A 15,812-nucleotide genomic window follows, 5' to 3' on the forward strand; every position below is an offset into this window, starting at 1 on the left:
CATCAGTAATACGGAAAACAGCCTGGGTATTTATTTTCACTACATTTGGGGTGGCCTGGTGAAACCCTCCCATGCTTCTGCCTAAAGAATGAAACAGCAACAGCTTTAGAGTGTATGAGAACAAGGCTCTCATATAGTAATGAATTTTTCTATGACTGCCTTACAAAACACCTTTTGGATTCCCATTCCATATACTCTCAGCACCAAGCCTGTTCCTTTTAGCTGTTTGATCTAATAGGACCTTGTAGTCTCGGGCTCCTGCTGGTCACTATATTGTTCCAACATATGGTCTAGACTACTCCTGGGCTTGTGCTAATTTGTGTGGAAAACAATCAGGAATTGCTATAATTGGTCTAGTTCAACAAGGCCAAAGATAAGCCCAGGGCCCCTTTTTAAGCTCAAGACCCTACCTACTGTATAGTTGTCCAACTTCCAGTACTGGGGCCCATAGCTACTACTGAGCGTGCTGGGGACACAATGCCAAAGAGGAAAAAAAGAAACCTGAATGTGTACAGTCAGGTCTTAAGCTATTTTTTTGTGGCTTTCCACATGCCAGCAACTACAAAGGAGCAAGGAAAACAGCTATGGAGAAAACTCTAAAGGATTTATTATTCAATAAGCTGCAAATCTTGACAGTAGGTATAAAGCAAAGTAATCAGCATCGGCAAAAAGAAACGACAACTGAAAAAAGGTGGAAGAACAGGAAGCATGTCTCAGTTACTATGTGGAGAACGGATACAGAGCAGAATTGTTCTGTGTAAGTGCAGTTCCAAGGCCTGGAAGATATGTACAACTATACAAAGTACAGCAGCTGGATAAATGAGTACACACAAAAGGAAATTTAAGTACAATGCATGTGATAGCAAAAAAGTTTAAAAAAACCCTGAAACTTGCTGGAAAATTCTGTTGAAAGCATTAAACAGTCTTTAGGAACTCTAAACCTGCATGAGGCTGACAGAAAAAGGAAAGAATAAAAGGATGAAGTTCGTTTCCAGATTAAGTTACTGACATACATACTGGCTTTGAGAACAAGATCAGTGGCCTGCTGCTGTAAGCGCTCTCTAGCAGCCGCAAGCTCACTTTCCACTTCTTTGTGTTTGCTTAACAATGACATCTCTTCCTCCTTCACATCATCCAGCTGTTTTTGGAGAACCTAGGGGAAACACATAATACCTGTTAGCATCATATACAGTCATGTCAATTGAAATGAGCATTAGATTAAAAGGTATAGAAGAGACCTTTCAGCAAACAAGTTTTACTCACACAAAAGCTGAAATAGTGCAATATGATTGCCATATTCATTGTGTATTATATGTAATGCTTCAAAAATACTTTTTGAAGAACAAGATAGTGGGTACATGGCATGACAGTAATGCATAAAAGAAATGTGACAATATTCAAAAAGGTATATGAAAAAATAAAAACTATAAAATGCTCCACAGAGTTTGGGGATCAACTTTAGAAACCTGGTTTCTGGCATCTGAGAGTTTTTCACATTAAAGAATACATTATGTGTTTGCAGCAGTTTAGTGTCCTTCATTGCAACTCTGAGTGTTTACTACTGACTCCAATTAAGGTACGCATGGAGATACATAAAATGAAAGCTGGGTAGTTACTTAAACATTCCCAGGGGTCACCATTGGGACCAGCACTTTTAAGCATGTTTCCCAGCAGCATGGGCAGTAGTATTGGATGCACCCTCAGCATGCTGGGATGTTATCCAGAGAGGGACCTTGGCAGGCTTGGGAGCTGTGCAAACCTCATGGAGTTCAACACGGCAAGAACAAGGTCCTGCACCTGGGTCAGGACAATCCCAAGCACAAGCACAGGCTGAGTGGACACTAGCCCTGGGGAGAAGGACTCTGAGACAGAAAGCTCAATATGATTCAACAATGTGCACTCACAGCCCAGAAGGCAAATCACATCTTGGGATGCATCAAAAGCAGCATGGCCAGCAGGTCACAGAAGGTGATTCTGTCCTTCTACTCTGCTCTTTCTAGACCCCACCTGCACTACTGTGTGTCCAGGTGTGGGGACCCCAACACAAGAAAGACAAGGACCTGTTGAAAAAAGTTCAGAGGAGGCCACTAAATCAATCACAGGGCTGGATCACTTCTCTTGTCAAGAGAGAAAAATGGCTGAAAAATGTTCAGCCTGGAGAAGGTTCTTGTGGAGACCTTTGACTGGCCTTCCAGTATCTAAAGAAGGCCCAAAAGAGAGCTGGAAAAGGACTTTCGACAAAGACATGTAGTGATAAGACAGGGGAGAGTTGCCTTAAGTTGAAGGAGCACAAGTTTAGATTAGATATCATGAAGAAATTCTTTCCTGTGAGAGTGGTGAGGCACTAGAACAGGTTGCCCAGAGAGTCGTGGACTCCTCATCCCTGGAAATGTGCAAGGCTGGATGGGACCATAAGCAAGCTGGTCTAGTGCAAGATACCCCAGCCCATGGCAGAGAGTTTGGAGCTAGATTGTCTTTACTGTCCCTTCAAACCCAAACTATGCTATATTATTATCTATAATTGTATTCTATGATTCTAAACTTATTACACCTTAAATCTGATGTACTGATTCACAATAGCATTATCTTGGATAGTGTAATGTGTTCTAGCCATGCATAAAGGAAAAAAAAATATTGTTCTGGTTCAAAAGGAAATATAGACTTCTTATAATTGAAGTTACTGAAATAGCAGAGAGTCATTTTGGAAACTAAAGCAGAAGAGAGAATTGGGGAAAACACTGTACAGGATGTGTAACAAAACAGACACCAGACGTGGTGAGATTATGCATTTGATCACCTCATCTACAGTGATCAGAGCAGGACTTTAAAATCTGCTGCAGATACTGTACTAGATGCTTTCTTTTCTTTGGGAACAAAACTCCTTTATTGCAGGAATCATCAACATACAACCAGTTTCACCTTCACCACAGCTTTCCATAAACCTACCTCCTGAAGGCCCTTCCAGGAGAGGCCCAACATGTGATGAACTGACTGCAGGCTCCCTTCACTATCCCTCTGCATCAATGTAGGGGAGGAGGTTACACAATTGGGAATAAAATTAAGCCCAGGAAAGATGAAGGGATGGGGAGAAAGTGCTCTTTTAAGATTGATTTTACTTCTCATTATCCTACTTTGATTTGATTAGTAATAAATTAAATTCCTTTTTCCCAGATCAAGTCTGTTTAGCCTGTGATGGTAACCGATGAGTGATCTCTCCCTCTTATATTTCAACTCAAAAGCCTTTCATTATAATCCCTCCCCTCTGTTCAGCTGAGAAGGGTGATAGAGTAGCTTTGGTGAGTGCTTGACATGCAGCCAGGGTCAATCCAACACACTAAATAAAACTGCTGGAGTTTACCCTGGTAAGCAGCTAATTACGACACTGCCACTTGCTCACTACTGCCAAAGTGGGACAGGGAAGGGAATCGGAAGGGTAAAAGTGGGAGAACTTATGAGCTGAGATGAAGATTGTTTGATAGACAAAACAAAAGCCCCACGCACAAGCAAAGTAAAACAAGGTATTCATTCACCACTTCCCATGGGCAGGCAGGCATTCAGCTGTTCCCAAGAAAGCAGGGCTCTATCAGGAAGAGCAGTGACTTGGGAAGGCAAACACTGTCACTCCTTCCTGCTTCCCCCAGGTTTATATGCTAAGCATTATGCCCTATGATACGGAATATCCCTATGGTCACTTGGGATCAGCTGTCCTGGCTGTGCTCCATTCCAGCTCCTTGTATAACCCCAACCTCCTCACTGGAAGAGTGGGGTGAAAAGCCAAGAAGACCTTGACTCTGTAAGCACAGCTCAGCAATAACTAAACCACTCCTGAATTACCAACACTTTCCAACACAAATTCAAAACATGGCACCCCACAAGCTGATACGGAGAAAACTAACTCTACCTGAGCCAAACCCAGCAACATACTGAAAGCGTGTGCAGTATTTCAGCTGCCATTTGTGAAAATATTGTTAATTAAAAAATTAAGTTTAAAGCAGGAATAAATGAAAAAAAATTGAAGAAGATGAAAGCAAGTATGAGTGATAGAAAATTAAGTTTACACACTCCAATAAGCTCAAGCTAACAGTCACATGGAAAGACTGCTTCTATAGGAAAAGCAAATTCAGTCTTGGGAACAGCATATTATCAGTCTCACCTGAACATTATTTTCTGCAGTACCAAGAGCCACCTGAAGTTTTTGGCATTTTTCCCGTAGACTGGCAGCTTCATCCTGGACCATTTGCAATTCAGTTTTAAGCTTCCCCAGATTCTTCCGTAATACACTTTCCTGGTTCTGGAATTCTTTTCTTAGCTCCACTTCTTTCTCTTTGCAAGCATGTAGACTTTCTGCTGTAAAAAGCTGAGATCTTTTCAGAGAGTCAAGTTCATGTTCATAGAAGGACTGTGCTTTGCTGAGTTTGCCTTCATAGTCCTCAATGAGCTTTTTTTTTTCCAGTCTTAATTCTTCAACTTTACTGTTCAAGTCTTCGAGCTCCAGTCTATGCAATTCCTCCAGTTTCTCTTGCCCCTTACTTAAAGTAGCATTCTGAGTCTGATGAGTCTTCAAAAGTTCTTGAATTTCAAGCCTGTGGGCAGCTTTTAAGTCTTCTAGAGCTGTACGCTTGTCCTTCTCATACTGTACTTGCAACTGTATGAAACTTCGTAGCCTTTCCTCAAATTTCTTTCTGATCTCTTCCACTTCCCTTGACATGGTCACTACACGTTGGACATGCTGAGCTTCTGCACAAAGCTGCATATCTTCAACTCTATCCTTATATGCTTCAAATTCTGTCAAGGCCTGATGTTTCATCTTTTTATGATCTTCCAGTGACTCTTCCAAAACCTGAATCTTTCTCTTGAGATCCATTTCTTCTGCCACTTTACTTTTATACTGCAAGATTTTCTCTCTGGTCTCTGCAAGAATTTGTTGGATTTCTTCTTCGTGAGCATCCTTAAGAGCTTGGATAGCTGCTTCATGTTCATCATTTTTAGTATTCAAAGCATATATTACCTGCAAACATGAAATAATATTGTATTATATTAAGAGAAAAGGCATTCTGGTTGTATGTAAAATCCTAAGAAAAACATACCTAGGTACTCTGAAAGCTTCTCCACCAATCTGGCTTGTTTTCATCACACAAATAAGACACCAAATGTTATTAAAGATGTAGCTGCATAAATGCAGTATTAGTCATGATATTCTTACATATCTTACAGAGTAGAGTAGTTTTTCTGTTCTCCTTAAATCCCTAATTTTTCCAATGAAAGCTTTGTCTTTATATCCATGTTGTTGCTGTAAATACACTGGAGGGAAAAGCACATTTAAAAATGCAACACTCCCCACCCCCAAACTGATTTAAAATAGCTCAAAGCACAGACTAAAAAAAAAAAAAAATTGAATAGGTCTTCTGTTGGAAAATAACACACAGAGTGTATATCACAACTGGAACAAAAACCATATCTCAGATCCCTCCTTTCCAAATGCTACATGTTCTTAAATATTTCATTTCAGAAACATCTAAAATGCAAACACTAGTTATTTTGGATTGTGATCTTGATGGTTGCCCAGATACAATTTCACTTTTGACAGCTTATGTAGTAAACATTCTGTGTATCCTAAGGTCTAAAGTCCCTCACTACATAAATTCACCAACTTGCCAGCGAGCAAGTCAGCTGAACGGGAAAGTTCAGGGCAGGGCAGCCAGCAATCTGGGGAGCCCAGGGAGCCAAGCAGTTCAGGAAGGCTGTGAAAGCAGCAAAACCACCAGCATTCAATGAAAGTTTTAAGATAACCAGATATATCCTAAGGGAGGTTTCAACCACACCACAACACAGTAGATCATCATCTTGGTTTTTAACTAGGAAGTAAGGATAAGTGTGTGTGTCTGTATCTGTATATATCAGTGAATAAATTCATGCAATAGGTGGGGTTAATGCAATCTTTTGCTTCAAGAACTCCAGCAATTCTCCCCATACTTCCTAGAGACACAGGAAGCAGAGGTATAAAACACATCTGAACAAAAAAAAGTCTTCTCATTAGTGTAACTTGTATACCCCAAAAATTAACAAGAAGCAACAACAAAGAAGCAGGAGGGGATGGGTTTTTTTCACTGAGGACAGAACCTAGACCAGTCCTCCATCAACACTGAACCAGCCAACAGAGGAAGGTTGCGCTGGCTTGCCCTCAAGGCTGGGAAATGTGAAGAAGGCACAGAATTGCTCTCCTAACACCAAGCAAAAACCTCTATGCCCCAGAGACTAGAGATATCTACAGTCAAGTTTTCAGATGAGCCACTAAGCTCAAAAGAGTTCTCATAAGTCAAAGAGTAGGTTTCAAGACTTTGGCCATGGTGTACTTTTGTTTGTTTGTTTGAACAAAAGTCCAGACACTTTATTCTAAATTTTATGCCTAAAACAACATATCCCCTTCTGTTACCTGAGCCACAAAATCCCAAAAGGACAGGCTTTAGCTTGCAATTGAAAAGAAAAAAGAAAAAGAAAAAAGTTCTGAAACAGCATTAGATGTAAAAAACCCAAACCCCCCAGCCTCACTTATCTTTATATTGCAGGAATTAACTTAAAAATATCACAAAAAAACCCCACTTTAACTTACTTACTCTAATTCAATTCTTTAACATCTGTACTTGCTATTTAATGAAAGAGAAAAATCCCCAGGTTTTCCATAGGTTTGGCAACTTGTTTTTAGTACTACTTACACATCTGCAGGTATCAAAGACACTTTCGGCTTTCTTCCTCCCCAGATTAAAAAAAATAATTTTAAAAAATCCTATTTTGACTGAGTTTCATGGTACAGAGACTCATAAAACTCTACCTAAACATTACAAAAAAATTACAACTAAATCACATGCAATTTCATTAGCAAAATCACAACTATCACTGAAATGCCCTTCACCCATGGTTTCAACCTATTTTATTCTTAGTGTCTTTGGTGATGCCAACAGTAACTTCTGATCACAAGGCTTTCACCGTCCTCCTGTTACCAACAGTCTCAGCTATTGGATCGCAAAGGTTTGTTTCCCTGTTGATTCAATTCCTTGTTCATATCAAAAATGACTTGAAAACAGAGGGTTCGAGGTTTTTCTAAATATTATGTGCACTATCTTGCACGATTAGACCTTAGTTTTGGTTAGAGAAGTTGGACAATGTAGTTTAAAAGGTACTATAAAATAAAATAAATCTCACACTTAGGGTCAGGTTATTATAATAAGCAATTGCAGAACACTAGGTCGAATCCCACACTCAAAACAGCCCTTGACTTTTGTCCTCGTGCATGGAAGTGCCATAATGTTCCTCCTTTCAGGCAGCATTCCAGTCTCAAGTTATGCAGCACTACAATCTGCAGAAAGCATAAATCATAGAGCATTTTCAAGGGTATTATGATTTAGCAGTGGAAACCTCACTGAAAATTCCAAGTGAAAAATAAATCCATGTGCAATGCCAAATTTGGAAGACATCTTTAAATTCTCATCATTGACTTGCTCCTTACTGAAAGCACTGAACAGCAACAAATTCAACTCCAATTCAAGCAGGACTTGTTCCCTAAATGAAGGGCATTAATATCTAATGGGAAATGTAAAAAAAAAAATGCATACAACTGAATGTTGCATCATAGTATATGCCTTAGAGCAGCCCGAATTCCAGCTCCATTAAATTACTATAAACCTCAGTATTTTTAAAGAAATGGAATAGCTGTATCAGATTTTATCTTTGATAATTTGATGCACTGTATTAATATAGGAACACAGGGAAAAAAGTCTGTACTAAACTGAAGCAAAAGCAACTTAACAGCACCTCAACAAAATGCAAGCAGAAATTGAAGTACCTTGGAGCAAATGAATACATTTTAAGTTCTAGCTAAAATAAATAGTTCCTTCTCAAGTAAGTTTCTGAAAACTGAAAAGCAGTAAGGTGGCAAACATTGGAGGTAGGTAGATAAAACAAATTTTGCACGCTCTATTTTTAAATGAGAGAATGAACTCCTGGTAAGCATGCTTGTAAATGCTCTTTAAAATGCTTTAAAAAACACCAGCAGCTTTTTTTAGTACAACTGCATAATACTAAGAACCATAAACTGCTTATTTGAGTAATTCATATTTTTCCAGCTCTACTCTAACTGCACATAGCAATTCTTATCACATGATAGGAAAAAAAAAAACATGCTTTACTGAATTTTCAGTCAGCATATCATTTCAGAGGGACAGACAGAATCATACTCTATAAGGCTACTGAGATTGCCAGCTAATATTTTTTATACAAAACAGTAACATAATTAATAAGAATCTACTGAAATACTGTGTGCATTGGTCTGAAGAACTACAACAGAGTAAGTTAGTACCAATAACAGCAATAACCTTGGTTGTACCAGGAATTATTGGATTGTTTAGTTATGTTCTATGTGGTAAGGTGAAACAAGTCAGTCCCTGTGCTAGCTTTGGTGTTTTGAGCTACATGGAATACAAATAACAATTCCCGTTCCACACTGCTTGTGACTAAAAGACAAAAATTTGGCTGAGAAATATTTTCTACCCCAAACCAGATGTTATGTTTTGGTTTGGAAAGCTGACCAATTCTTGCATAGTCAGCTCTACTTCGGTCATCTGCTCCTGCCAGCAATTCAGTTAGGACAGAATGCTTTTCTGATCACAAATGTGTAATTCACCTTAATACTAGAACTGAGTTACAAGTTATTTTGCCAGACAGAAAACCATAATATATGGCTCTATGAAAATATTCCAAAAAATGTGCATGGTTCATTTTCTCTCATATTACATCAAGACAAGAGCTGATACCTGTGAGGAAAAAACATCACTACACATCTTACACAAATATCTATCTTATGACTTTGGTAAACCTCCATTTCAGACTTGGTCTGTGGGTCCCTGGGTCAGAGTACCGTGTTCAGCCTTGCTCAGGTGAACTGTTGTGTTCCCAGTGCTCCCAGAGAGCTGCTGCTTGAACACCAGTCTGAAACACCAGAGCCTTCAGAGGCATCCCTGGATTTTGTCAGTGCTGCCTGTCTCTGGGATGAACCACAAAAGTACAGTGCCAACAAGAAATGCTAGTGCATAACCTGCTAATGATTTTTAAGATGTGGACCAATGTGCCCAACCTACCCTTGATCTCTGTGGATAGGTAAGAATCCCTTCACATAGGAAGTAGTAACATATACTGAAAAACAGTAAAAAGTGCAGCCGATTGCAAACAGAAAAGTTCAGTCCACAAAACAGCAAGAAACATAAAAAACATTGCAAGCATTATCACTAACTAATTTTGTGTAGGAATGTTTCATCTATGATAGTCCAAAACAATCTTATTTTTTGGTACAATGGGTATTGCATTATTTTTTCCCCTTTTCTTCCTGTTGACCAAATAATATCAAAAAATGAGACATATTATATTTAAGCATTTAAAATTTACGTATTATGACCAATGTAAGACAAAATAAAATACCCTAGTTAATAGCCAGCAAAAGTTTGTTTTACAGGACAAATTTCTTCTCCTTAGTACATTGTAAGAATACAATGATACAGCAAAGTACTTCAAAGCTACTCAAAACTGCTTTCATAAAAGCTGACCACAATCACGGAGTACAGTCTTACAAATGTATTACAACATACAAAAGTTGACAGACACTTATAATATGTATACAAAAAAAATCCAAACCTCAAAACCTATATATGCCCATCTTTCATTCTTTTTTTTTTTTAATTCATATTAAAGAAACATCCATTTATCTAGAAAGATCTTTTGCTTCCTTATGGAAAATCCCACAAATAGAAGAAGCTTTGCCAATCAAGATCTTTGTATTGCTGATAACAACCTAGAAGGAAGACACTTGTTCTTCAGCTACATGGTTCATTTCAGGTCTTTCTAAGTACTTGGGCCAGTGTATTAGGAGCACAGTACAATGAGCACGAAGGGACAAATGTGGTCTGCAGCTGTTAAAAGGAGTGTCCCCTGCCAATTGCATCTCCCCCCAAAAAGCTGGTCTAACTATACCAGTCTTCCTTTGAGATAGAGGGCAAGAACTTGATTTTTTTTCCTAAGAAACACACTTTCACATGAAATTTTATTATTAAAATATCCTTTATGCTATTCAACAGTCTTCATGTGTTAGCTCAAGTTATGCCTAAGTAAAACTCAGTATTTTATTCCTTTAGAAACCCTGAAAACAAATACTGGATTACTTTTACTACAGCAACTAGCTTTCCAAAGCAATCTCTAATTACTTTTGCTTACAATTAGTTATTTAGAGAATGACTTAACTTTGTAATGATTAATTGCATAATGACTTTATGAAGCTCAACATAATTTCTAAGTATTGAGCATTAAACAGATATCTACTACTACCCAGGGCTCTACCTTTAGATAAGAAGAATTTTTTTCATTTTCACACTTATTGACAGACACTTATATTTCATTTTCTGTAAAAGAGGATAAGTCCAAGGCCATGCACTGCTCACCAACAACTACTCTGAGAATAAAACACAGGGGAAAAAAGTCATGTTTTATTTTCAGGTTTCCTGATGTTTAATACTATATACAGTAGGTATAACACCTCACAGGGGCCCATACACCTAGAGGAGCTTTCTTCATGCTCCTAAATACCTGCTCCTCAAGCACCTGTAATCTGATGTTCTGATAATCCATTTTTGCTTTCAGAGCTGCCAAGTACAGATCAGTATCACATTTAACTACTTGACTTGCAATCCTTCCTGTGTTCTGTTTATTTGTGTATGGCCCACACTGAAATTTTAACTCTTCTGAATTGTCTGAAATTCCTACTGGTTTAAAAGATCTGCTTGCATTAACAGCTCACCATGTTTATAAATTATTACAGTGCCTGTACCTTAAAATTTAATTATCAGAAAAAGGAATGCCACAGTCCAATTAATCATGGAGCAGGAGGTGTCCTCACTCAAAGAGGGGCAGAGCATGCCTTGACACAGGGACAGAGTGGCCAAACAGGTCAGGTCATTCATTCACTGTGGCTTTTCTCCTCGAGTTGTACCAGACAGCAAATGAGAGCATTTCTGGGAGCTCCTCAAGAGCTTTATGCTACCACAGCCTATCTTGGAAATATGCACTTTGTCCAAGGGATAGCCTTTATCAATCAGGTAACACAAATCAAAATCACGGCAGCAGGTAAAGCAACAGCTACAGAGCACTCTGTAATCTGATTCAACAAGAGTAGCACATTACCTGCACCTCTTTCCATAGCCCAGCACACTGAGCAGCAACTTGAGAATGGAATTCACAAGTTCAGGAGCCAGGCATTCAAAAGGGGTTTAAACCTGAGGCTTTGGGGCCAGGACACAACAATATGTGATCCTACAACTGATTGTAGCAATCAGTAGCAAACCAAGAAGGAGCTCACCCACGGCCAGAGGTCAAGTGGGCAATCAGGCCCTGTTGCTCCCTCTGCTCTAGATTTATTTACATTTTATTTTATTTCCAAGACTGGGTCTCACCAGTGAAATACAACCATAGGGGGACAAAAGGAGATTTGACAGAGACATCAATCAGCACATATGTGAGAGGGACAGGAGGAGATATTTGGGGACAACCCCATTCCATTAAGCAGAGTAAATATAATACTGGATACAGTGACAGATGGCATCCTGATATAGCTAGCAGAAAATTCCTTTCTTTTCTTACATGGTTATTTTGGATGTGCTGCATTCAAAAAGGGAAAAGTGGGGTATCTTCCTCATCACAGCAAATTATAATGGAACAAAGGAATTTAATAACTGTACCCCATTTTCTGAGGAAGAAAAAGAACAGATATCTCTTACAAATATGTATCAAAATAAAATTTTTAAAAAGGAGGGAAAAGGAAAAATACGGTTCACTTTAAAAAGGCTTTTAAAAGAATCATGACCTGACTAAGGTGTGACAGACAAATACAATGCTGCACTGCCCAAATCAGGAGGAATTTCTCACTGAGACTGTTATCAAGAATGGGCATGGGCTGCTCCAGGGAAGTGGTGGAGTCACCATCCCCAGAGATGTTCAAGAAACAACTAGACATGGCTCTTAGTGCTATGGTCTAGCTGATATGATGGTGTTTGGTCATAAGCTGGACTCAATCTTGGACACCTTTCCCTACAATAATGACTTTATGCCTCTATGAAATATGATACAACCCTCAGAATATCTTCAGCTGAGGCAAAAATTCAGGTGCAAAACAAGCAGTTGTGATGTCAAACAAACAAGAAACACCAATTAAATGGGAAGAGCTATATCAAGATAATATCACAGGACTATGAGGGATGGGTTGTGTATGCAGTTTAGTAACACTAGAAATCTCTAGTCAGTGGCCAAGACGCCATTAAAGAATGCTGCAGATGGACAGGCAAGTGGCCAGATTGAATTCAACTGATTTTCAGGAATAGAACATCTTAGAATTATAAGTAAAAGCCAGAACCAAAATATTTTTCCCAGGAGGAAAGAAGTAGATTTAAGACCTTGACAGAAAGATAAGAAGCAGCTGGACAGAAGTGCAACTCTTTACTCTAAACCAAATTAGGGAAGACATCACCATTAGTGCTTTGTATGACCTGGCACTTAATCCCCCACTTGGCTACTACATGACATCTATTTCTGAGAGAAATGCTCAGCTGTCCTACTCTGGCATTGCTGTCTCTAATGGAGTTATGTAAGTTTACAGGGTTCAGCAATCCAGTGGTGTACAGTTACATTGCACTGTTCTCAAACAGAGAGATTGCTAAGCAATATATTTATCACCTGTGTGACTGAGACATTTAGTTTTGTTAGCTGTACATAAGTTTGCTTTCTTTGCCCAAGCATAAAACCAGCTTGCAGAATAAGTCAAAATGGAGTTTAATGTAAGTTTCAACCTCATTATGACATCAAAAATATTTTCATGATGACAGGATTCAATACAACACAAGAATATGATGAAGAAAGACTGTTATCAAAGAGAGAAAAATTGTTTAGAAATCGCTTTAAAGGTTAGTCAGAATGGGAACAAATTCTGGCAGAAAACAGTTTAAAAATTTTGTAATGGCTCCTTGAAAATCAATCCTTATTTTTAAACTTGACCAATACTTGTAAATCAAGCTGAATGGGACTAAACTTCAAACTTGCTTAACTGACAGAGAGCTCTACTATACAAATATTATCAAAATACAACAGTTATTTACAATGCTTCTAAGATTACTTCAGCATTATGACTTAAAAATTATTTGTTCATCCCAAATCATCAGCATCATTTCAGAACTACATTACAGAGAAAATAGAGATGCCATATTTCCGTCTGCTTTAATCAACTGCTAGCCAAAGTAAGTTCATCCTTTCCTTTTCCAGTTTCTGTATTTAGTATCGTCAAATTACATCCTAATGGTCAGCCAAGCCACAGTTAATGAAACTGGATTTTTTTTCCCAGACAATGTCATTCAGGAAGTTCTCTCACTCTATCTATTTTTAGAAGGAAAATATACTTTTTAGTTCACCAATCATTCCTTTTCTTAACAAAAAGCAAAGTCAATTACTCCTTGAAAAAGCATCCATAGAAGAAAAACAGCCTTTTGGTGCAAAACATGAGATATGGCACTGAAGAAGTGGGTTGTCTTCAGTAGGATCTAATGCCTTAAAGGATGACATTCACTGACATTGAAGCAATGAGAGCCTAAAAGGATGAACAGAAGTTGAAATTTTCTGCAAAGTATATTTCAATAACAAATCCACCACACTTAGAGAATCTCAATTTGGAGAGAAAAAACCAATCATATAAAAGCAGTGAGATTAGTCAGCTGATTCCATTTATTGTCTGAAAGCAAAGCTTAAGTATTTCTATTTTGTTCTGAAATCAATCCTTTTTTGAAAACACCACTATAAGTAATGTCTAATCCAGTCATAAGCAATTATATTGATATAAATTATAATTTAGGTCTCCCTTTTTTACTAAACTGGGGTAAATTATCCTTCATACAATCATATCACCTGTACTTTCACCTACTGTATTTATGTCAGAAAGAAACATTTAAGTCATGTAGTTATCTGTACTACACAGAACAAGTTATAACATTCAAAATAATCCGAATTCTAGAAGTTTACTCTCCCATTTCCTTCTAAATCTATTTCCTAGCTTTATCATTCAAGCTAGCTTTCATTATAGTTCAAGACTAAAAACTTACTCTTAAATCTTAATCTATTTCACCTCCAAATCTAACTCCCTATTAACTTTCACCATCTGAAGTGTCATGTTTTTAAACATTTATTTTTCAATAGATGTTTATGATGAAAACATGTCTGGTCATTGCCTGGTTTTAGATTTTTCAATATTTGGCTTAGAAACACATAGCTTTTTAATAACTAAGGGTATGCAAGCTGAGTTGTCCTGTTTTTTAGGAAAATATAATTTATGTGTAAGTACCCACTAATAATGGGAACTGGCTTTAAATATTTAGAATGAAAGGGATTTGTTTTTTCTTTTATTTGGCAAGAGGGGAAGAAAGAAAAGCAGAGATGATAGAACAACAACTGCAGAAATGTAAAGTAAAATGAAGCATTTCCATTTTGAAATCTGCTCTAGAGGATATCCAAAGCAATATTTCTGAGTGCCATCACCTGAAAATGTCACAAGTACTTTTGGATAATTGTAAATGAAGTTGACACTAAAGAAAGACAATCTCTTTTCCTCTTAGTTTGCTCGTAAACCTGAGAGAAAGGCATAGTCAGCATTATCACTCATACACGTTGTTCATTCTTATGAAGAGTCCTCAAGTGTTGAGCTGATGAAAGTGTTAGAAAAAGGTGGGTGTTTTTGTATTCAGTTTTCCCAAAAAAACCCAGCAGTACTGTATGACAAGCCAGAGAAAAGGTCTTTCCAGTTTCCTCTTCCCCACCAAAACAAAGTTAATTTTTTGCGCTCTCTCTGCCTGCAAGTCTTTTCCTCTCAATGCCTGATCTATTTTGAGTTTAATTTCCTCAAGAATTTCTGTAGACTCTATGCAATTTGAGTATCTAGTGGTTCCTCACAGCAGGTGAGACCATGCAGATAAGAATATACCACTCAGCCCCTAATGGATCAAAGAAGAAATCTCCACCAGTATTTTGAAAAGCAGACTGGAAAACAAAACCACTGCTTGCTCATAACTTTCTACTTCCTAGACTTGTTTAAGGAAGAAAAGGCACAGAGCTTTCCAAGCAAATACACAGTTATGCAGGAAAGTATTATTAGTGAAAAGAATATATTGCAGGACTCCCAACACAGTATTATTTATCTACAGCATCTTTCCACTTTCTAGAAGGCATTAACTACAAAACACCTCTGGAAGTTTTAATGCTAAGTTTCCAGAAGATATAAAGGAAATTCCAACCTGATTCATGGAATTTGTAATAACTGCAGAAGAATTTGGGCTACTTTCCCAGAAAGAAACTACCTTGAAGTGATTTCTCTTCCCTTCCTCTGGAAAAAAAAAAGTCTAGATTTTAACCAAAATAATAAAATCCATGTTCATGCTAGGATTTCTCACTAATTCCACTGTTGTTTTTTGTTTGTTTGTTTTGTTGTTTTTGGTTTTTTTAAAATTTAGATTATAGAAGCAAAATCAAGAAATAAGCAGAAAGTGGCACAGTCACCAGTTGAGAGTCCAAGTTTGTTTTCAAAGCCAAGCCCAAGATGAATCTAGGACAAGTCTGTAGTGGCCTACTGGGATACTTTCCAGTAACCTACAGGTACCAATCATGCAATGGAAAAAATCTGTAATTCCTAGCTACATCTCAGTATTTACACAGTAATGACTATTAGTTTTGACAAATGACACTCA

The 15,812-nt window shown here is 37.8% G+C and overlaps 1 protein-coding gene across 2 annotated transcripts in view; it reads right to left on the reverse strand.

Annotated features, from left to right (window-relative positions):
- The window catches only part of FAM184A (family with sequence similarity 184 member A), a 73,373-nt gene that overhangs the window by 42,102 nt on the left and 15,459 nt on the right, over positions 1-15,812 (reverse strand). For both annotated transcript variants that reach the window (XM_063389890.1, XM_063389889.1), the window contains exons 2-3: positions 4,154-5,008; positions 1,018-1,153 (exon numbers count right to left, since the gene is read on the reverse strand). In XM_063389890.1, the coding sequence (XP_063245960.1) occupies positions 1,018-1,153; positions 4,154-5,008 (991 nt within the window). The remainder of the gene's footprint in view (positions 1-1,017; positions 1,154-4,153; positions 5,009-15,812) is intronic.

This window comes from Prinia subflava, chromosome 2 (assembly GCF_021018805.1).
Source record: "Prinia subflava isolate CZ2003 ecotype Zambia chromosome 2, Cam_Psub_1.2, whole genome shotgun sequence".
Classification (NCBI taxonomy): domain Eukaryota; kingdom Metazoa; phylum Chordata; class Aves; order Passeriformes; family Cisticolidae; genus Prinia; species Prinia subflava.